Source organism: Amphiura filiformis, chromosome 2, assembly GCF_039555335.1.
Source record: "Amphiura filiformis chromosome 2, Afil_fr2py, whole genome shotgun sequence".
NCBI classification, from domain to species: Eukaryota; Metazoa; Echinodermata; class Ophiuroidea; order Amphilepidida; family Amphiuridae; genus Amphiura; species Amphiura filiformis.
The window spans coordinates 26,325,482-26,348,746 of record NC_092629.1 but is presented as its reverse complement, the minus strand read 5'-3'; the positions used below and the strand labels follow the sequence as shown (position 1 = coordinate 26,348,746).

At 40.8% G+C, this 23,265-nt stretch overlaps 2 protein-coding genes across 2 annotated transcripts in view; both read right to left on the bottom strand.

Moving 5' to 3' along the window:
- The window catches only part of LOC140171398 (zinc-regulated GTPase metalloprotein activator 1-like), a 35,966-nt gene extending 27,458 nt beyond the window's left edge, over positions 1–8,508 (bottom strand). The window contains exons 1-5 of the mRNA XM_072194649.1: positions 8,375–8,508; positions 7,860–7,981; positions 5,101–5,197; positions 4,554–4,645; positions 682–741 (exon numbers count right to left, since the gene is read on the bottom strand). Of these exons, the coding sequence (XP_072050750.1) occupies positions 682–741; positions 4,554–4,645; positions 5,101–5,197; positions 7,860–7,981; positions 8,375–8,508 (505 nt within the window). The remainder of the gene's footprint in view (positions 1–681; positions 742–4,553; positions 4,646–5,100; positions 5,198–7,859; positions 7,982–8,374) is intronic.
- LOC140146038 (uncharacterized) overlaps positions 1–23,265 on the bottom strand; it is a 171,680-nt gene that overhangs the window by 90,094 nt on the left and 58,321 nt on the right. The window lies entirely within an intron of this gene.

Genomic DNA, 23,265 nt, shown 5'->3' with positions numbered 1-23,265 from the left:
TGTGCCTGTTACACTGTGTGTTTTATTGATTGGCCCGTGGTGCTTGTGTGCAATACAACGATGCGTTTCCATTGAAAATCGTTGCAAATGCAACTTTTGATTTTGGGGTTTGAGGCTTTGGAGGTGCATATCTTGGTCAATTCTTGTTCGTTTCTCACGAACAGGGTGTCAAATGAGAAAGCAAAGTTCAATTAACAAAATGTATATTTCAGAATAATCCAAAATTATCAAGTTATTGAGCAGCAAGGATGAATATAACTGATGAGTTTCTTTTTGTGCCTGGTGTAGTTGAATATCTTCAATTGGCAACATTTTTATGTTGTCAATAAAATTGAATTTTTAATTTAATTTAATTAATTATAAGAGCTGTAAGCAATGGCTACAGAATGTATGTATTATCTAAAACAAATAAATGCTTACCATCAAGATAGATATCGCTACCCAGCTCATCGTCCAACCAAAATATAGAGGCTATCAGATCTGTGTTAACAATTAATAAATGCTTACCATCAAGATAGATATCGCTACCCAGCTCATCATCCAACCAAAATATGGAGGCTATCGGACCTGTGTTAACAATTAATAAATGCTTACCATCAAGATAGATATCGCTACCCAGCTCATCGTCCAACCAAAATATGGAGGCTATCGGACCTGTGTTAACAATTAATAAATGCTTACCATCAAGATAGATATCGCTACCCAGCTCATCGTCCAACCAAAATATGGAGGCTATCGGACCTGTGTTAACAATTAATAATTATAATAATAATAATAAAACATGGACATTTGTGAACAATTAATAAAAAAAATGGACAGTTGTGAATTGATATATAAAAAAAACATGGACAGTTATGAGGAATAACTTTTAAGTTAGTCTGATATTTTATGGCAAATACATAAATCAGTTGATTAAGCACCCACTCCAAATGGTAAAAATCACCATTTGTGCACATATTTTAACATAAATAGTCATTATGAAACTGTTGAGGCCAAAATTCACCTTGATTATGACCAAAAAAGTCATATTGTGGCAAATCTTTGCATGTGAGCAGGTTGGCTGGTTTCCCCTTTAAGACAGGAGTATCATCTATATCCTTGCCCCAGATGCCACAAACCCTAGCGACATGTACTCCCTGGGCTTTGTGCCAAGGCAATCATAATGTGTGTTTCGCACATAGTGCTTTCACTTTATAGGTCAGAGAGGGGAATGTGGCATCCTGCGCATGCCGCTGGCATCTATGATACCAGTTCCAAATGTTTTTACACTGACTTTCTGGCAATTTCATATCAAGAGATGTTATCAAACTATCAAAACTTCTTTCCATCATCAAAGATTTTTGTGTCAGTTCCTGCAGAACTGACACCTTTAGTACAGGTTTGACGATCACGTGACAATTCGAATCATCATATCGAAATATCACGTGCTCAGTAATAATATCAATATCGATATCGATACTATTCGTCAATTCAGCCCCAAATCAAATCGCCCACATGCCAATTCGAACCCTGTATATTGATGTACAAAAAAAGTTGGCCAAATTTAACTATTTCGTGATTTTCTCCATAACCGTTGTTTTTACACCAAATCTGTATATTTAGATGAATTGATGTATCGATATCGATACTATTCGTCAATTCAGCCCCAAATCAAATCGCCCACATGCCAATTCAACCCTGTATATTGATGTACAAAAAAAGTTGGCCAAATTTAACTATTTCGTGATTTTCTCCATAACCGTTGTTTTTACACCAAATCTGAGATGAATTGATGTCTTGCATTCGGTCACAAACCAATTCGTTGTACTTTGTGCAATAACCCTCTATCTTTTAAACCAAATATCCTAAAGAGTCGTGCGATATGTCGAACTTTTCCTCTGGTCATAAAGAACAAAACAAGTCAGCGTTACGTATCTGTATGCGTAGTCGCAGTTTGTGGCCCTCACAACACGGGCTTCCGGTCCTAGGAAATGGAACATTACTGATAAATATATAAAGATGGCAAAATCAGTAAACCAGTTTAAGTTACAAATAAAGAAAAGTCTAATAAAAAATTACATCTAATATTTAGGGATTATTTAATGACCTCACCCATCCCCCCATCTCCACTCCAACTATCAATTTCTTGTGTGGACTGTGGAATGTCTATATGAAATGTTATAAATATTTATATTGCATGTTCTTCTCCTCTTTCTTTTTTCTTTTATTTGTTAACTTTGTGTAATTGTATGTTTTAACTTAAGGCAGTGTAAGGGGTGCTCGCTTCAGGCCTTTGGGCCTTTTGAGCATCTCCTCATTCAAATGTTGTGTCTTTTATATTTTGTATGTTGATTTGAATGAAAATAAAATGATGATGTATGATGATGATGATGTACATCATTTCCTACAGAGTCGTGAGATATGTCAAACTTTTCCCTTGGTCATAAGGAACAAAAAAGTCAGTGGTCGCATATATGTAGGATCATTGGTTAATAAGATATACTCACTTTTTTTTAATTTTTAACCAAATATCCTAGAGAGTCGTGCCATATGTCAATTTTTTCCTCTGGTCATAGGAACAGAAAAGTCAGTGGTCGCATATCTGTAGGATCATTGGTTAATGAGATATAGTCACCTTTATTTTAATTTTGTGCACTTAACCCTCTATCTTTTTAACCAAATATCCTCGAGTCGTGCCATATGTCGAATTTTTCCTCTGGTCAATAAGGGAAAAAAAAGTCAGTGGTCGCATATCTGTAGGATCATCGGTTCATACATACTCACGATATAACGACGTTTCTGATTGGATTTGCGCCCTTTTTTGCTGGTCATAAATACCGTTTATGACCAGTACGCAGGGCATAAACAAGCTTCGCCACGCAGCGTTGGAACCCAATTAACGCGATCCACGATTTGCTAGTGTTGCGTACACGCGTATGTCACCGCGCCCATCACACGCGGAGCGCAAGAGATGAACGCGTTGATTCCCGGCCGTTGACCTCACGAGCTGCTTCCTGCAAGTAGGCCTACTCCTTTTCGCCCAATTTTTGAAGGAAAACGGTATGAAAATGTTATTTAAACTTGTAAACCTTATTATTTTCATTTGTTTTGGATTGCTAACAATGTTCAGAATGTTGGGTATGTATGAACGGGGTTCAGTCATAGGATTACGGGCATGATCGTTGATTTATGCCCGAGGCGTAAACGATCATGCCCTCAATCCTATGAATGAACCCCTAATTAATGAGATATAGTCACTTTTTTGTGCGTTGTGCACTTAACCCTCTTTTTTTTACTTCTGGATATCGTTTGGAGTCAAATGATTTTTCATTTTAAAGCTTATGATATATATTTTCTAAACACGAAATAAAACAAAATTGACCATGAGCCGACTTTACAGCTGTTTCGAGATGGACGGTCACATATATTCATTAACATATTAAATCGTTTATCCCTTTTGGTCAATATCGAATTGGTTTGTGGCTGACTTAGCTTGGGGCCAAATGCATGAATTGGCATATGGCCAAGTCAACTGTGGACGAATTGATTTGGCCGAATCGACCTGATACCAGGAAGTGCTGAAAAATTACGTACTTTTACAAGGCAAAAAGCAACTTTTCTAGGCATTGTTGACATGGTGCCTTCGCCCAAAAAGTTTCCTACTATAAAGACCTAACTTTTGAGATGGTTTGTATGTTTGAAGGTGCAAAATTAACAATAAGCTTAAAATCATGGCCCGGTTTACCGCTGAGTTTTGCAAGTCATCATCAGATGACGTCAGAGGACAACTTTCAAACATAAGTCTTGATAGTAATACGCTGTTTTACTTAGCCTATATCTGGTGGCAGCAGCATTTTTCTAATACAGGGGAACTGACGGTGTCCACATCTTTTTTCTTTCTTTCTTTTTCAGTTTTTGTATTTTATCAGTACTTGGAGCTGGTGGGGAGAGAAAGCATTAAAATACATTCAGGAAAAAATACAACTCGAACCAAAGATGAAGGCTCCATTTCAAAATCAAAATTACAAAAAAAACCAAACAAAAAAACACCAGACAATGAGCAGGTTCAAAGACCCACAGAAGGAAGATGACAAAACAGAGTCCTGACCCTATCCGAATCCTATTTTGACCTTTACACAAATAAACCACCAGCCCCTTCTTCATCACATACAATATTTTTATAAAAACATCCAGCATGTTTTTGTATTGCGCTAGTATAGGAGTTGCAAGGGCCTGATACTTTGCTGATATCGAATGATGAAATTCGCCATCTTCCTCCTGTGAAAAAAAATTTGAAGAATAGAAGGCTGACGTTAGCTAAAACACGCAGGCCTATGTAAGTGTATAATTAGGCCTATTTAATGATAAAATGAACTACCACTAAATGTTCTTGTCAGTGCTGCAGTGCAAAACTTCTCTTTAACATTACATTAAAATAATAGTTACATTGTAAATTGGAACTGACACCAATTTTTTTCAGGAATACTTGTTTTCTAATATGTGACAAAATTGATCAGGATGGACGATGGACCATCAGACGATGGACCGTCAGTCCAATTAGGGAATTACCTTACCTGGATCAGCCAGACCTGTAGTCTCCAGCAGAATGTAGTCAAATTTGCCTCGCTTTGTCATCAGGTTTTCTATAGCCTTGACTCCATTGTCTCTGTTAAATTAAATCATCAAAGAGCTTTTCTCAGTTTGTTTGTTTAATTGGTTGCTCTGTGCAGAGACACACTTGGGTCCTGATGGGACCAGGCTCAAGCCAGGCTATAAAGTCTACCATATTCTCTCTTATTAACGCCCCCGGGGTATTAATTTATTAGAAGTGAACTATGTGTAATCATGCAACCGTATCATCTCCTGCACAAGCCCCAACAAACATCAACATCTTGGCCGAATCCACTAGTTCTTGAACAGCCATACACAGCAATTTTGTTCCGCCATGTTTAATAGTTTCGAGAGAGGGGCCGAGGGACTCAAGCCAAGTTAACAATATGACAGATTAACAATACGATAGGGGGGTACGTTCTTCCCCAATACACATGCACCGCAGTCACTCATCAGCTTAAAGGATTCATTTTGTATGTTTTGTGCATACAATGACCTTTGACATCTTACTTGACAGAGCAGCATAGGCATCCATTTCGTAATTCCAACCACTCTTCATACAGCTCGCCTGATTGGCCAACAGACATTGATTTCTCAATGGCACTACCTGTACATATGAGAACAAGAAAACAACATCTCAGTATTGTAAAAAGGGAACAAATGTGTATCGCTTGATTGTTGCACTGTGTGTAATCAACTCAGTATGGCATAATGTACACAGACCCTAACCATGATGAGAGCCCTAAGTATTCATTATGCTTATCATCAAGGACTCTGTTGCACTTCTCTCAGCATATACAGCTTTAATACCCTGCCTTCAAAGGTACAGCGGCTCTGTACATAGACTCAGTATGGCATAATGTACACAGACCCTAACCCTGATGAGAGCCCTAAGTATTCATTATGCTTATCATCAAGGACTCTGTTGCACTTCTCTCAGCATATACAGCTTTAATACCTGACTGCAAAGGTACAGCGGCTCTGTACATAGACTCAGTATGGCATAGTGTACACATAGTGTACACAGACCCTAACCATGATGAGAGCCCTGAAGTATTCATTATGCTTATCATCAAGGACTCTGTTGCACTTCTCTCAGCATATACAGCTTTAATACCTGACTGCAAAGGTACAGCAGCTCTGTACATAGACTCAGTATGGTATAGTGTACACACACCCTAACCATGATGAGAGCCCCTGAAGTATTCATTATGCTTATCATCAAGGACTCTGTTGCAATTCTCACAGCATAATACAGCTTTAATACCTTGTCTTCAAAGGTACAGCGGCTCTGCACATAGACTCAGTATGGTATAGTGTACACACACCCTAACCCTGATGAGAGCCGTGAAGTATTCATTATGCTTATCATCAAGGACTCTGTTGCAATTCTCTCAGCATAATACAGCTTTAATACCCTGCCTTCAAAGGTACAGCAGCTCTGCACATAGACTCAGTATGGCATAGTTTACACATACCCTAACAGTGGCGGATTTAAGCTGTCAGCAAGTCAGCAGTTGCTGACAAGGCCCCCCTGTTATTTTGCCCAAAGGGCCCCCCTGCTTTTTTTTTTTTTTTTTGTTGCTTTAATTGTTTTCTGCAAAGTTCAAAGATGCGGTGGATAGAAATAGTACTGAAAAGGTTATATCATGATATATATGCCCGTGGATGCAAGAGGACATTCCATTTATGCCCGCATTTATGATTCTTGAAAAGTTTCATTAAATTTTGCCCGTTTTGGCCACAGCAAGCGGTCAAAGGTCAAGGGCCCCATGGGCCCAAATTTAATATTTGGGAATACAATTTCTATAGAATCAGGACTACGAATTGGTACCTAGAGCATTCATATTCTCAAAATATAAGTACCGTAGGTCATCTAGTATGGGTCCAGGGCCCCCAATGTTAGATATGCGTATCAGAGCTGGCTCTAAAACTACAAAGGACCCCGTATGTGGACCGCGATGCACTTAAGCCTAAAGGTCTTTCCCCTTAGATATTAATTTTGCCAATTTTGGCCCAGATATCCAAGATCAAGAGTTCCCGGGGGCCCAAATGTCAATACAAAGGGCAGTCGTTTCTCATTAACTATTCATAGGTACATGAGTTCCAAAGGTCAAATATTATAGGCTCACTTGGCCCTTTGTTTTAACATTTGCGGCCCTCTGCCCAGGGCCTAAAATGTTTTTAAAAAGTAATTTAAAGCAAATATAACAGTTCATGGTTCTGAGTTGGTACACACAGCACTTGGGCAGTGTACCTTTACATGGGTACGTGAGCCTCATAATGTCAAACATTATGGGCTACAGGGCCCAAACGGGCCCAGGCCCAGGGCCCCCAAAATGTGCCCCCCCCCCCCACAAAAAAAATGCCCTGTACATCTTCCTTTTTAGACCTAAAACACCATGTTTTGGGCCAAAATAGGGTAAAATTGCATAATTTTGCCCGCACGAAGCGCGCACTGGCCCTATATATAGCAAAATTTACCTTCATTTTGGGCTAGAACAGCCTGTTTTTTTTCCGTGCTTCACCCGCAAATGTCATAGTAAAATCGAAAACAAAATATGCTTGGCTCTCTCTAAATTGTTATGCTTCTGCCGCAATCTTATACGTAAATCGTAAATTAAACTAAGCAACTTGAGTGCTGCCTTCCTCAGTGAGTTTGGGGCCCTCCAAATTTTGGCTGGGCCCAGGGCCCCAAAAAGGAAAACCCGGCCCTAAGGTGCATAGGCGTAGATCCGGGGGTGTGGGGATGGGGGATAAAATTTTTGCACGCTTCGCGCGAGGTTTACCAAATATAGGCCTACATCAACTTTTACTTCAAATAGTATGAAATGGAATGAATGTTCGCGCACTGCGCGCACATATCTCATAACATTGGGCCGAACTAATTAATGATCACTACCAAATTTTGTTCTTGCCCTCCTCCCGACAAAAATTCAGGCACGCTCCTGATTTCAACTCTTTACTATTGGGCCCCCAGGATATTTTGCTGACTGGGCCCTTTTCCTTAAATCCGCCTCTGACCCTAACCCTGATGAGAACCCTGAAGTAATCATTATGCTTATCATCAAGGACTCTGTTGCAATTCTCAGCATACAGCTTTAATACCCTGCCTTCAAAGGTACTTATAAAGCGGCTCTGCACATAGACTGATGAGAACCCTGAAGTATTTTTTATGCTTATCATCAATCCTCTGTTGCAATTCTCTCAGCATATTTTGCTTTAACGCCCTATCTTGGAAGATAATTCATTTATAAATGATTGCATACCTTCACCAAATTCATTGAGTATAACAGCAATTTTCTTGTTGTGTTGTTCTGTCAAGATGTAATTCAACAAAGTTGTCTTGCCAGCTCCTGATAAGAATGAAAGGTACAAATCGTTAGTGTTACTACAATCAGCAAAAAAAAAAAAAAACAAAAACAAAATAAACACAATTGACACACTTGGTCAAAACAATTCAATGCATAACAAATATAGTTTGAAAGTGAGTGATACAAGTTTGTCATGAATTTGAAGTACAGGCTCCACCCTTCCACACCCCCTCATTTTACAATGTTGGAGGGGGTCTCACAGACCTGTTGACAACATGACTTTGTCCAACATTGAGTTGGGAGAGCATTTATTCCTTGATGGTAGCTATGACAACATAGGAAAAAAAAATAACAACAGCACTTTATATACGGCAATTATGAAAATGATGAAAAAATCAGGAAATAATACCAAGGAGGTTGTGCTGATCATCTCTTGAAGATGCAAAACCTTGAAAGTCGAGTATGCCTACCTTCTGAGTGAAGGGGCCGGGCACTGCCCCCTCCCCCAGTACTTGCCTAGAAACCCAGTTATGATTGTGACTGGTATCTTATTTGTTGACACTGGAACCAGCTCAGGGCACTCATCTTCTGAACTGTCTGACATGCCTGCCTACACCACTGCCCACCCCCCTCACCCAGGCCCTCCCCAGTACTTGCCTAGAAACCCAGTTATGATTGTGACTGGTATCTTCTTTGTTGACACTGGAACCAGCACAGGGCACTCATCTTCTGAACTGTCTGACATGTTGGCAATCAATTCACTGATACTTGCAACTTGTGAAACATGTAGATCTGCAATGTACAAACATCAACAGTCAAGAATTACATACGGAAAACACAACAGAGCCAAGGCCAAAGAAAAAAACAAACATTTGTCTCCTGCACGCATAGCTTTAAAAACTGCCCTTTTTCAGCATTTTTTCCATAGATTGCGGAAAAATGTTAAAAAATGAAATAAATAAACAAATAACGCTGGTGTCGCTCTTTTTAAAGGATTTTCTTGTAGATAAAATACAGCCCGTATTTCAGGAAACTGCGCCTGCACATTGATAACCTTACAGACGCTTCGGGATACTCCGAAAAAAAACCCCAATATTGATCACACGCTGCAAAGCGTGAACACTAGTGTTGCAGTACATAGAGACTTCCCTTCCGGTTTGACAGCCCTGTTTACCTTTCAGAGAACTCGGTGTGCAGCTGTTCCCCGAAAGTTTGACTGCCAGGTAAAGGCTTTGGAAATACACAAATAAACATGATTGTTCGTGTCAAAATCAGAAAGAAAACTGGCAGCTCCATACCCCAATGGGCCCTGCATAGGGTGGAGGAGCTTACCGAAATTCTCTTTGATGGGAGTAGCGGTTTATTAATACATATTTTATATATATATTTTTTTCATTGTACTGTGGTGTTGTCACATTTAGATGGAAAAAAAAACCCGCATTCGCATTGCCCAAAAATGTAAAAAAAAAACAACAAAAAAACGCATAGCACTTTGGGTTTTGACCTGAAGGAAGCTGAAGACAAAGGGTGTTTTTTTTTTGGAATAAGATGGCAAAAATACCAAAACCTCTTCTATAGGCCCAACTGATTATTTATGTTTTGGAGGTTTTTGGTTGTTGCTGTTATATAATGCATGCAAAATCAGTCAGGTTTGTTTGTGTGCCAAAGTAAGTTGATTTTGACTGAAAAGGTTAGCGATGCAAGTGAAAAAATTGGAATTTTTTTACAGATTGTGGTGATTTTTTTTAGGATAGGCCTCATTTGAAAAACAACCAAAAAGGCCCGCAAAAATGCCCAAACTACAAACCCTACTTGGAAAGTCCATCCGCCAGCAGAACAGGTTATTTCCCCATCACCTTGTACTTGAACTTTTTATTAATAAGACCTATGCCGGGGGAGGAGAGTACTCACATGTCACAGCTATTCTACGGGTATGTGCCATGGCGATGACCTCATGACCCCCCTTTTCAGGTCTGACAACCATTCCCTAGAACCCCCCGATTCTCTCTTGCCTCACAATTCAAGCCGTTCCCCAGACTCCCATAATTCATTGATTGCAGCTAGTCTCAGTCTGGATTGGCATGTTGTCTGCAGGCATGAAAACTGGTCTTGAAAAAAACCACTGAAAACCATGGGTTTTTTTTTAATGTTCTGTTAATTTGATTCAGAAATAGCCTGAAAAAACATGAAAACATAACAAAAAACACTGAAATCAGCTAAAATCAGCATGAAGGTGTCTGTGCTACTCTTGCAAGTCCAAAACCTTCAAAAAGTGCTTTGTCATCAATTTTTCCTATTGAAACCATTGTTAAGGTGAATCTTGATCATCATGCCATGGGTGGGGGGGGGGTGGCAACATCAGGCAATGCATGTCACTGTGGTACAATGAAAATCACCAGACTTTTCGGCTGATGGTGACATGCTCATTTTGATGGAATTAAATTGCAGGCAAATGTTATGACCAAGTACCTAAAATATTTGCACTTCCTTCAGCTGACCATATTGCATAGTGAATTTAGAGGTGATTTACAATCTACCAATCTTGTGGAAAGACTGCTGAATTCTGCTTGTACCTGACATGGTTAATCCTAGCTCAAGTCTCGAGATACTCTATCTCACCCAGAGTTATAGCCAGCAGCCCAACACAATTTTAGTGCCGGCTAATTTTAATACAGAGTGTGTAAGGAGGGAGATTAAGAGATGAATTTGTCCGTGTAGGGAGATTAAGATTCATCTCTTAATCTCCCTACACAGACAAATTCATCTCTTAACCCTAACACTGACCCATGCTTGTTTGGTATCGGAAGTCAGAGAAGATCCGATTTTTCAAGAAGAAGAAGAATTTTGACTTGGCACCCCGAGTTCGAACCTTTGACCCCTCGCATGCCAAGCGAACGAACGCGGACCGGTAGCTGCTCGGGTTATTGCTGCCCGGCCAGCAATTCCGTGAGCATATCACACTTCGGGTGATTGCGTCATCGCAGACCCTGGGATGCATGCATGTTATGAATTTTTCATCGTGGTATTTTGTGGTTTTTACTGGTGTTAGGGGTAATCTCCCTACACGGACAAATTCATCTCAACTGATCTCTCGCAGGTAAAAAACACAACATCTTGGTTGTAACTTGTGCATTTTCTGTGATATCAAAGATTTTTTGAGCTGGTCGGGAAGACTCTGTGCGGGATATCCTCGACCGGTGCCGACTGGCGTGGCTAGAACACTGATCTCACCGATAGCTTCACATTCGAAGCTTAAGACCATTGCATTTGAAATCTAATTGGATTCACTGAAGCATGACACCATGTAAAGCAATTGATGTTCAGAAGTAAACACAGCCGATTACGACAAGCGATCGCATCTAAAATTGCAAACAATTTAGACTGTTAAAAATACCTTATTCAAAAGATACCTGTACAACTCAATTCCATCAAATGTTGAAAATTTACATCTTTTAAGATGTAAATTTAAAACATTCCGGAGTAGATTATGATCATATTCATAATTTAATATCATTAATTGTCATTTATGATGAATTGCATTTCATAATTTTTAGCGAGCCTCAACTCAATACATAAAATAAATGTAGATAAATGTAGATATTTATATAGCGCTTTATGCCGTAAACAGCCTCAAAGCGCTTTACATTTATTCCGCCGTCATTACAATATGTCGGAACCACGTTTGCAGCCTACAAGTGGCGCAGGATCCATCAGTACAACGACTGTGACTACCCCTAACAGCTTCCCATTGCACCTGGGTGGGGTGAGGCAAGCGAGGCAAAGCGCCTTGCCCAATAGACCCTCCCTCGGGTCCGTGGAGAACGACTGGTAATGTAGATTACATAGCATTAAAAATCAACCCAATACACGGACCCTCCCAGTCTGTAGGCAATTTGACTTCCAGCTCCCACAAACTGCTGGAAGTTCACTTTTACGGATTTGGAGTCACGCAATCTTTCTATATACCACGTCCATGTTTTCACTACATTAACGTTTGTGTAGCGACTAAACAACGATATTGTATCCGACCAATCAACGCAGCTTGGCAGCGCGGGATATTTGAAAAGGCTTCCCTAGCTAAATAATGTGCAAACATTTGCAAACCGCACGCGATAATGTGCAATATGGACAATAGGCCTAAGTCCGAGTCGAGTGGTTGCCTTTTATTATTGCGCGTACCATGGGTCTATCAGACGCGTGCCACTTGAGCTCAGTACCTCTCAGTTGTTGACAAGTGTCCCATCCGATCTTAAGCGTCACATCCCGCGCATAGCTTTGTGCTACCATATTTGAATTGAAACTGGGGCGGGGCTTTACGTAATTGACATCGGAATCACCGTGCTTCGTTGAACGAATATTTGGAAGTGAGATCTCTAACAGATTGGACCAGTCTCGGAATCAGCGCTCAATGGACTTTCGCGTTCACTTATAATACTGAGTATATTTCTATATTGCTGCATGGTTGACTGTGGTGGGTGTAATTAGTGGCGTCGATTTGTGGATGAAGAGGAATGGGTTTTTGGCATTGAAGAAAATAAGGGGGGGGGTTGGCATTTTTTTCATAGGGCATTACGTAATTATTTATTGTTACATTATCCAGAGATGGAACCGAACCGAGACTGGGGCCAGTCTACTTGCCCAAGGGCGCAACACAGTGGTGGGACGGGGAATCGAACCCACGCACGTCGAGCAAGCTCTCGGATTATGAGTCCAAGGCCGTAACCACTGAGCCACCGTGACCGTATATCATGATATTCTTACCCATCCCATGAAATGATCATTACTCCCCCTCCCACCTATATATGTCAGTTGATGTCAGACATGAGCTCATGATCCTCATCCCATCTAAAAGTGGGGTTTCTTATATCTAAAGATTGGTAGCGCATTCATGAGATGCTAATTTCTATTGTGTTAATTTCTGTTGTGACCAACATGCATCTTTTCAATATTCTCTCACTTCAACGACTCATATAATTTACCTCAAAGCACACCACCTAACCCTACCCGCATTACCCCTCCACCAAGAGGAGTTGGGCCCGGAGTTGGGTAGAACAACTACAAGACAAGACAAGACAATGAACATGGTATGGTGAATAAAAATGATGGCTATCGATGATCGAGGTCAAGTCCCTGATTGGTATGAGTATTTATGTGTTTGTATTGTTCTAAGAATAAACCTGGGTCTTCTACCTATGGCACTCTAGCTGAAATACAGCAAGATAATGTAAGATAGTAAAATGTACCTGTATTTTAGCTAACGTATCTCGAGCTAGTTCAGACGTGGTCTAATTCTGCATAAAACTGGGCAACGTTATTTCTATAGATCTGCTGCGCAATTTAATGCCATTGTATTGCATCGTAATTTCATTTGTGTCCATGCTAATTTATGTTATAACACCATTGTGCTCAGTAACACATAAACACCAATGATTGGCAGATATCAATAACTCACGTGTGTGCAGAAATTTCCCAATAACAGGTGATCAAAAGCGATCGGAATGTTACAAAAGTACAGATCGCGTTTAGCTTACTTCATTTAGATGATTCGGATGAAAATTGTGGCATCATTTCCAATGATACTTGCAGAATTTTGTGTAGTTTGTGACATGAAATACTCCTTCATGTTTATCGATGAAGACGGCTAAAGATGTCAAAGGTCAGCTGGGTTGTAGCATTTTATAAGAGGGGTACGGATATCCTATTTCATGGGTGCAATATAAATCGACAATACTCAGGCGCTTCCACCACCGCCTCACCTGCACATCAAAACACAAGTTCGCTCCAAACACCCCTATTATCGGCTATTGCATTTTTACCAGTGAAGTGCGCAAACTCCGAAATATTGAAATTAATGCTGGTTTCATACTACCCTGCCGTTTGCCGCTGAGCGTCGTGGCGCACACGCATTGCAGACAAATGGACACAATCAAGGCTTGTCATTGGTTGAAACGCCCTGCCGCTTGCCGCAGCGGCAGGAAAGTATGACGGGAGCTTTAATCGCCATTTTCAAAATATTGATGTCGTCGAATGAAGAATTCGCACATGGAGGTGAAAAAGAAATAGACAAATTGCAGGGGTAAGAGTGCAACGATTGCTGATTTGGTGATGTCAGGAGTTAGCGTAAGTGCATAGGAACAGGACAAGCTTATATTTACATCTGAAAATGACAAATTAAAGTCATTTAGGGCGCAATGACCATGCGATTATGTAAGCTTATGTAATAGGTTATTCATAGTCATGAGCAGGCGGGCTTCTTCTTCGTCTTATGTAACAGTATTGTTCTCCAAAAAAACCCGGAAGCGCTACAAATGGAGCTCTAGCTGAAATACAGCAAGATAATGTAAGATAGTACTAGTCACGATTTTACGTTGTCAATATTACTTTCGCATGGACGGACATTTTTTTCCATCTCGCTAGGATTCTAGCGAGTAGATTTCTTGCAATATTTGGCTTATTTACCATCCAATTTAATACCTTCAATGTACCTGTATATCGTTAGCATATCAAGCGCAGTCAAAAAAAGTTTTTTGATGTTTCTGATCGTCACGATGAAACATTAAAAAAAACCCACGACTTTCTCAGTTCTCCCAGCCATTTTGTTTACTCGTTGTTATCGACGTCACCAATTAGTCTCGACCTCACTTGTGCACGTGGCTGTATCGCGAACACGACTTGACGACAGAAACCGCCTGTAGATGAGGTGGGTCATCTCGTGACTTGCATTGTTTCACCACCGATCACGCTCGTCGCACGTAGGGGGGTTGACGGCTTGGAAATCATCTTTAAAGTATCAGAAATTCCAAGTTTAATTTACTTGGATACATTGAATAATATGATTTGGAGATCAGATATGTGAGTACCAATTTCATATAAATTGACTGAATTGCAAAAAAAATTGTTGAAATGTTTGAGCTGTGCAAAACGTTAAAGGGGGGTAACCCTATTGGTTTTGGATATGGATTGTCTTTAAAATTACATAATAATATCAAATATCGCCTCCTTTATGCTGCTTTGTGAAAAAACGAGAGCATTTTCAGCGTAAATGTGAATAAATGGCCAAATTTGCAATCCAATACCTTGGTATACGTGAATTGCATTCTGGGCAGGCAATGACGAATGCTGACATGCTGTACAATGCCCGGCCCGTATTGAACGTAAATTTTTTTTTTTTGTTTTTTTTGTTTTTTCGTACCGTTTCAGAAAAAAAGGAAACAAAACATATTTCCCCTTGCAATATGTACATTTCAAATGAATATAAAAAGTTTGGGTAAAATGGAGAGGAAAAAAACCTTCCGATACCGGGTTTTGAACCGGTACCTCTCGGTAAAAACAAACGCTAGTCAATTGAGCTATTTATCACACCACGATAATTGTTGCCATTTTCATAACTAAATACGGCGCACCGTCTGAGACACGTCTCCTCAGCAGTTAGTGTGGTTCGCTTTTTTCACAGAATGTGTATGACGCTTGAAACCAAAGTAGCTGTTATGGAGACTGATATTTCGCTCATAATTCCTCCCAGAAATCCAAAGTATTTACCATTGTTTACAAACTGGTAACCTGTAAAAACCGCTGTGATTCATGATTTCTCCGGAAATACATCGACTTGGAGCGTCAAATTTCAGGATAGTAATGAGAAAAATAGTATCTATTATGTGATACCAAAACCTCATCAACAATGAAAAGAATCGGGGGGATGATGCTGTCGATCGGGTTACGGACCTTTAAGAGTGTAAATCCCATTGACACACAAAATGGCATAAGCCAGTCTCAGTGTACAAACGGCGTACAAGAGACTGGCAAGCTAGTCTAGATAGTACATGTGTTTAATATTTTTGGTGCAAAATTCGGAACCAATTTTAAGCTTACTTACTTAACTTACAATAACAATAGTGGAAATACAGCTTGATACAGCAACTTGACATAAAATAAACTACTTGAAATGGAATTATACAATACCTTCGTACTTGCTTATAATGTTTGAACAGTGAAAACGTACGATTTTGTGACGAATATCGTGAATCTGTTACAGCAATTTCAGGTTTATTTTGATTTGGGGGCACCGAGTGGTAAAAGCAGCCCATCTCCCTTGATTAGGATAGCTCGTCGTATGACACGCCACAGAGCTTCACAGCCAGCCGGGGGGGGGGGGGCACTCACTAAAATGGGTCATGGGGATGTGCGGATACATTGACCCCATTTCTAAACTCCTCTCACCTAATGACCAACTGTTTTGATGAACTGAACACCTCTCATTTTTTTCTTGTCACCAAAAGACCTTCCCTATTTTCAAAAAATTTTGGACAAATGAATTCTGATTAATCTCTCACCGACCCTGTTTTTTATTATTTTTGTTTCAATTTTGATGACCTTTTGAAAATTTTGTATCAACTTTTATATTTTGACCCAAAATTTTTCCCATGCTAACGGAAAGACGCCCCAGGTTTTTTTTTTTTTCCTCAGTCCGAACCCTTTTTGAGAGCCTTTTCACTGAAAACCCCCTCTTTTTGGTGTCTAGGCTCTCACCGAAACTTGACCCCTAGTTTGAAACTGATGTCCGTACATTCCCGTCACTTTCAAAGGCAACTGATCCCCGGTGTTGTGCAATAGGCCTACTGACCCCCCCCCGGTAAAATTCCACTCGGCGTATCAAAAAATGCTGGAAGTTTAATTCTCGGTCTGCCAACAAATATTTGCCCGACCCCCTGCACACGCCAAACCTAGGCTTTTTGTGATTTGTGTGCCAAATATCCCCCCCCCTCGGCTTGTAAAGAGTTACGTGTACCCCCCCTTTTTTTTTCAGGGCTGGCCAAAAAAAAATCGTTTGTTTATTTATTTGCAGGTGGGGTTAAGTTAAGTTGATTGCGCTTGCCAGCCGAGTTAGTTTTTGTATGCTGCTCCATTGTTGGTTGTCATCAAATCTTGAAGTAGCTCAAAACATCCAGACTCAGGAAAGTCTATCTTGATCCTCTTAAAGGCATATTCAGTGACCCCAGCGAAAATTACAATTGTTTATAAATTGCCTAAGAGTGAAAGATAAATCTTTAAAATTCAGGTATTTTTGTTGATTTAGTTTAGTTTTGTGAGGGCATCCACAGTCGGGAAAGTCTATTGGTCCTCTTGATTTAGTTTTGTGAGGGCATCCAGAGTCGGGAAAGTCTACCTTGGTCCTCTTGATTTTCGAGTTTTGTGAGGGCATCCAGAGTCGGGAAAGTCTACCTTGATCCTCTTGGTTTTCGATTTAGTTTTGTGAGGGCATCCAGAGTCGGGAAAGTCTACCTTGATCCTCTTGATTTAGTTTTGTGAGGGCACCCAGAGTCGGCAAAGTCTACCTTGGTCCTCTTGATTTAGTTTTGTGAGGGCACCGAGAGTCGGCAAAGTCTACCTTGATCCTCTTGATTTAGTTTTGTGAGGGCACCCAGAGTCGGCAAAGTCTACCTTGATCCTCTTGATTTAGTTTTAGGCATCCAGAGTCGGCAAAGTCTACTTTTCTTGATCCTTTTGATTTAGTTTTGTGAGGGCACCCAGAGTTGGGAAAGCCTACCTTGATCCTCTTGATTTAGTTTTGTGAGGGCACCCAGAGTCGGCAAAGTCTACCTTGGTCCTCTTGATTTTCGATTTAGTTTTGTGAGGGCATCCAGAGTCAGGGAAAGTCTACCTTGATCCTCTTGATTTAGTTTTGTGAGGGCACCCAGAGTCGGCAAAGTCTACCTTGATCCTCTTGATTTAGTTTTGTGAGGGCACCCAGAGTCGGCAAAGTCTACCTTGATCCTCTTGATTTAGTTTTAGGCATCCAAAGTTGAGAAAGTCTACTTTTCTTGATCCTTTTGATTTAGTTTTGTGAGGGCACCCAGAGTCGGAAAAGGCTCTCATCGAAAGACCCCTTGTTTGGAACTGATGTCCGCACATCATCCGGTCACTTTCTAAGTGAACTGCCCCCCCCCAGTGTTGTGCAATAGGCCTACTGCCCCGGTAAAATTCCAAACGGCGTATCAAAAAATGCGGCTGGACTTGAATTCTCGGTCTGTCAACAAATCTTTGCCCCCCCGTGCATACGCCAAACCTATAGGCCTCACAAAGTTGGGAAAGTCTACTTTTCTTGATCCTCTTGATTTAGTTTTTTGAGGACATCCAGAGTCGGGAAAGTCTACCTTGATCCTCTTGATTTAGTCTTGTGAGGGCATCCAGATTCGGGAAAGTCTACCTTGCTCCTCTTGATTTAGTTTTGTGAGGGAATCTAGAGTCAGGAAAGTCTACCTTGGTCCTCTTGATTTAGTTTTGTGAGGTTATCCAGAGTCGGGAAAGTCTACATTGATCCTCTTGATATAGATTTTGTGAGGGCATCTAGAGTCGGAAAGTCTACCTTGCTCCTCTTAATTTAGTCTTGTGAGAGCATCCAGAGTCGGGAAAGTCTACCTTGATCCTCTTGATTTAGTTTTGTGAGGGCATCCAGATTCGGGAAAGTCTACATTGATCCTCTCGATTTAGTTTTTGAGAGCATCTAGAGTCGGGAAAGTCTACCTTGCTCCTCTTGCGATTTAGTTTTGTGAGGGCATCCAGAGTCAGGAAAGTCTACCTTAATCCTCTTGATTTAGTTTTGTGAGGGCATCCAGAGTCGGGAAAGTCTACCTTGATCCTCTTGATTTAGTCTTGTGAGGGCATCCAGATTCGGGAAAGTCTACATTGATCCTCTTAGTCGATTTAGTTTTGTGAGAGCATCTAGAGTCGGAAAGTCTACCTTGATCCTCTTGATTTAGTCTTGTGAGGGCATCCAGAGTCGGGAAAGTCTACCTTGGTCCTCTTGATTTAGTTTTGTGAGGGCATCTAGAGTCGGGAAAGTCTACCTTGGTCCTCTTGATTTAGTTTTGTGAGGCCATCCAGAGTCGGGAAAGTCTACATTGATCCTCTCAATTTAGTTTTGTGAGGGAATTCAGAGTCGGGAAAGTCTACCTTGATCCTCTTGATTTAGTTTTGTGAGGGCATCTAGAGTCGGGAAAGTTTACCTTGATCCTCTTGATTTAGTCTTGTGAGGGCATCCAGAGTCGGGAAAGTTTTGTGAGGGCATCCAGAGTCGGGAAAGTTTACCTTGATCCTCTTGATTTAGTCTTGTGAGGGCATCCAGAGTCGGGAAAGTCTACCTTGATCCTCTTGATTTAGTTTTGTGAGGGCATCTAGAGTCGGAAAGTCTACCTTGGTCCTCTTGATTTAGTTTTGTGAGGGCATCCAGAGTCGGGAAAGTTTACCTTGATCCTCTTGATTTAGTTTTGTGAGGGCATCCAGAGTCGGGAAACTTTACCTTGATCCTCTTGATTTAGTTTTGTGAGGGCATCCAGAGTCGGGAAAGTCTACATTGATCCTCTTGATTTAGTTTTGTGAGGGCATCTAGAGTCGGGAAAGTTTACCTTGATCCTCTTGATTTAGTTTTGTGAGGGAATCCAGAGTCGGGAAAGTCTACCTTGGTCCTCTTGATTTAGTCTTGTGAGGGAATCTAGAGTCGGGAAAGTCTACATTGATCCTCTTGATTTAGTTTTGTGAGGGCATCCAGACTCGGGAAAGTCTACCTTGGTCCTCTTGATTTAGTTTTGTGAGGGCATCCAGAGTCGGGAAAGTCTACATTGATCCTCTTGATTTAGTTTTGTGAGGGCATCTAGAGTCGGGAAAGTTTACCTTGATCCTCTTGATTTAGTTTTGTGAGGGAATCCTCTCTACCTTGGTCCTCTTGATTTAGTCTTGTGAGGGAATCTAGAGTCGGGAAAGTCTACATTGATCCTCTCGATTTAGTTTTTTGAGGGCATCTAGAGTCGGAAAGTCTACCTTGCTCCTCTAGATTCAGTTTTGTGAGGGAATCCAGAGTCGGGAAAGTCTACCTTGATCCTCTTGATTTAGTTTTGTGAGGGAATCCAGAGTCGGGAAAGTCTACCTTGGTCCTCTTTATTTAGTTTCGTGAGGGCATCTAGAATCGGGAAACTTTACCTTGATCCTCTTGATTTAGTCTTGTGAGGGCATCCAGAGTCGAGAAAGTCTACCTTGATCCTCTTGATTTAGTTTTGTGAGGGCATCTAGAGTCGGAAAGTCTACCTTGCTCCTCTTGATTTAGTTTTGTGAGGGCATCCAGAGTCGGGAAAGTTTACCTTGCTCCTCTTGATTTAGTCTTGTGAGGGCATCTAGAGTCGGGAAAGTCTACCTTGGTCCTCTTGATTTAGTTTTGTGAGGGCATCCAGAGTCGGGAAAGTCTACATTGATCCTCTTGATTTAGTTTTGTGAGGGCATCTAGAGTCGGGAAAGTTTACCTTGATCCTCTTGATTTAGTTTTGTGAGGGAATCCAGAGTCGGAAAAGTCTACCTTGGTCCTCTTGATTTAGTCTTGTGAGGGAATCTAGAGTCGGGAAAGTCTACATTGATCCTCTTGATTTAGTTTTGTGAGGGCATCCAGAGTCGGGAAAGTCTACCTTGGTCCTCTTGATTTAGTTTTGTGAGGGCATCCAGAGTCGGGAAAGTCTACATTGATCCTCTTGATTTAGTTTTGTGAGGGCATCTAGAGTCGGGAAAGTTTACCTTGATCCTCTTGATTTAGTTTTGTGAGGGAATCCAGAGTCGGGAAAGTCTACCTTGGTCCTCTTGATTTAGTTTCGTGAGGGCATCTAGAGTCGGGAAAGTCTACCTTGATCCTCTTAATTTAGTTTTGTGAGGGCATCTAGAGTCGGAAAGTCTACCTTGCTCCTCTTGATTTAGTTTTGTGAGGGCATCCAGAGTCGGGAAAGTTTACCTTGCTCCTCTTGATTTAGTCTTGTGAGGGCATCCAGAGTCGGGAAAGTCTACCTTGATCCTCTTGATTTAGTTTTGTGAGCGTATCTAGAGTCGGAAAGTCTACCTTGCTCTTCTTGATTTAGTTTTGTGAGGGCATCCAGAGTCGGGAAAGTTTACCTTGCTCCTCTTGATTTAGTTTTGTGAGGGCATCCAGAGTCGGGAAAGTCTACATTGATCCTCTTGATTTAGTTTTGTGAGGGCATCTAGAGTCGGGAAAGTTTACCTTGATCCTCTTGATTTAGTTTTGTGAGGGAATCCAGAGTCGGGAAAGTCTACCTTGGTCCTCTTGATTTAGTTTTGTGAGGGCATCCAGAGTCGGGAAAGTCTACATTGATCCTCTTGATTTAGTTTTGTGAGGGAATCTAGAGTCGGGAAAGTCTACATTGATCCTCTTGATTTAGTTTTGTGAGGGCATCCAGAGTCGGGAAAGTCTACCTTTGTCCTCTTGATTTAGTTTTGTGAGGGCATCCAGAGTCGGGAAAGTCTACATTGATCCTCTTGATTTAGTTTTGTGAGGGCATCTAGAGTCGGGAAAGTTTACCTTGATCCTCTTGATTTAGTTTTGTGAGGGCATCCAGAGTCGGGAAAGTCTACCTTGCTCCTCTTGATTTAGTTTTGTGAGGGCATCCAGAGTCGGGAAAGTCTACATTGATCCTCTTGATAGTTTTGTGAGGGCATCTAGAGTCGGGAAAGTCTACCTTGGTCCTCTTGATTTAGTTTTGTGAGGGCATCCAGAGTCGGGAAAGTCTACATTGATCCTCTTGATTTAGTTTTGTGAGGGCATCTAGAGTCGGGAAAGTTTACCTTGATCCTCTTGATTTAGTTTTGTGAGGGAATCCAGAGTCGGGAAAGTCTACCTTGGTCCTCTTGATTTAGTCTTGTGAGGGAATCTAGAGTCGGGAAAGTCTACATTGATCCTCTTGATTTAGTTTGTTGAGGGCATCCAGAGTCGGAAAAGTCTACCTTGGTCCTCTTGATTTAGTTTTGTGAGGGCATCCAGAGTCGGGAAAGTCTACATTGATCCTCTTGATTTAGTTTTGTGAGGGCATCTAGAGTCGGGAAAGTTTACCTTGATCCTCTTGATTTAGTTTTGTGAGGGAATCCAGAGTCGGGAAAGTCTACCTTGGTCCTCTTGATTTAGTCTTGTGAGGGAATCTAGAGTCGGGAAAGTCTACCTTGATCCTCTTGATTTAGTTTTGTGAGGGCACCCAGAGTCGGGAAAGTCTACATTGGTCCTCTTGATTTAGTTTTGTGAGGGAATCCAGATTCGGGAAAGTCTACCTTGGTCCTCTTGATTTAGTTTCGTGAGGGCATCTAGAGTCGGGAAATTCTACATCTCGATCCTCTTGATTTAGTTTTGTGAAGGCATCCAGAGTCGGGAAAGTCTACTTTGATCATGTTGATTTAGTTTCGTGAGGGCATCCAGAGTCGGGAAATTCTACATCTCGATCCTCTTGATTTAGTTTTGTGAGGGCATCCAGAGTCGGGAAAATCTACTTTGACCATGTTGATCATCTTGATTTCGTTTTGTGAAAGTATATATCCAGTCGGGAAAGTCTACCTTGATCATGTTGATCGTCTTGATTTCGTTTTGTGAAAGTATATATCCAGTCGGGAAAGTCTACCTTGATCATGTTGATCGTCTTGATTTCGTTTTGTGAAAGTATATATCCAGTCGGGAAAGTCTACCTTGATCATGTTGATCGTCTTGATTTCGTTTTGTGAAAGTATATATCCAGTCGGGAAAGTCTACTTTGATCATGTTGATCATCTTGATTTCGTTTTGTGAAAGTATATATCCAGTCGGGAAAGTCTACCTTGATCATGTTGATCGTCTTGATTTCGTTTTGTGAAAGTATATATCCAGTCGGGAAAGTCTACCTTGATCATGTTGATCGTCTTGATTTCGTTTTGTGAAAGTATATATCCAGTCGGTAAAGTCTACCTTGATCATGTTGATCATCTTGATTTCGTTTTGTGAAAGTATATCCAGTCGGGAAAGTCTACCTTGATCATGTTGATCGTCTTGATTTCGTTTTGTGAAAGTATATATCCAGTCGGGAAAGTCTACCTTGATCATGTTGATCATCTTGATTTCGTTTTGTGAAAGTATATATCCAGTCGGGAAAGTCTACCTTGATCATGTTGATCATCTTGATTTCGTTTTGTGAAAGTATATATCCTGTCGGGAAAGTCTACCTTGATTATGTTGATCGTCTTGATTTCGTTTTGTGAAAGTATATATCCAGTCGGGAAAGGCTACCTTGATCATGTTGATCGTCTTGATTTCGTTTTGTGAAAGTATATATCCAGTCGGGAAAGTCTACCTTGATCATGTTGATTTCGTTTTGTGAAAGTATATATCCAGTCGGGAAAGTCTACCTTGATCATGTTGATCATCTTGATTTCGTTTTGTGAAAGTATATATCCAGTCGGGAAAGTCTACCTTGATCATCTTGATTTCGTTTTGTGAAAGTATATATCCAGTCGGGAAAGTCTACCTTGATTATGTTGATCGTCTTGATTTCGTTTTGTGAAAGTATAGTCGGGAAAG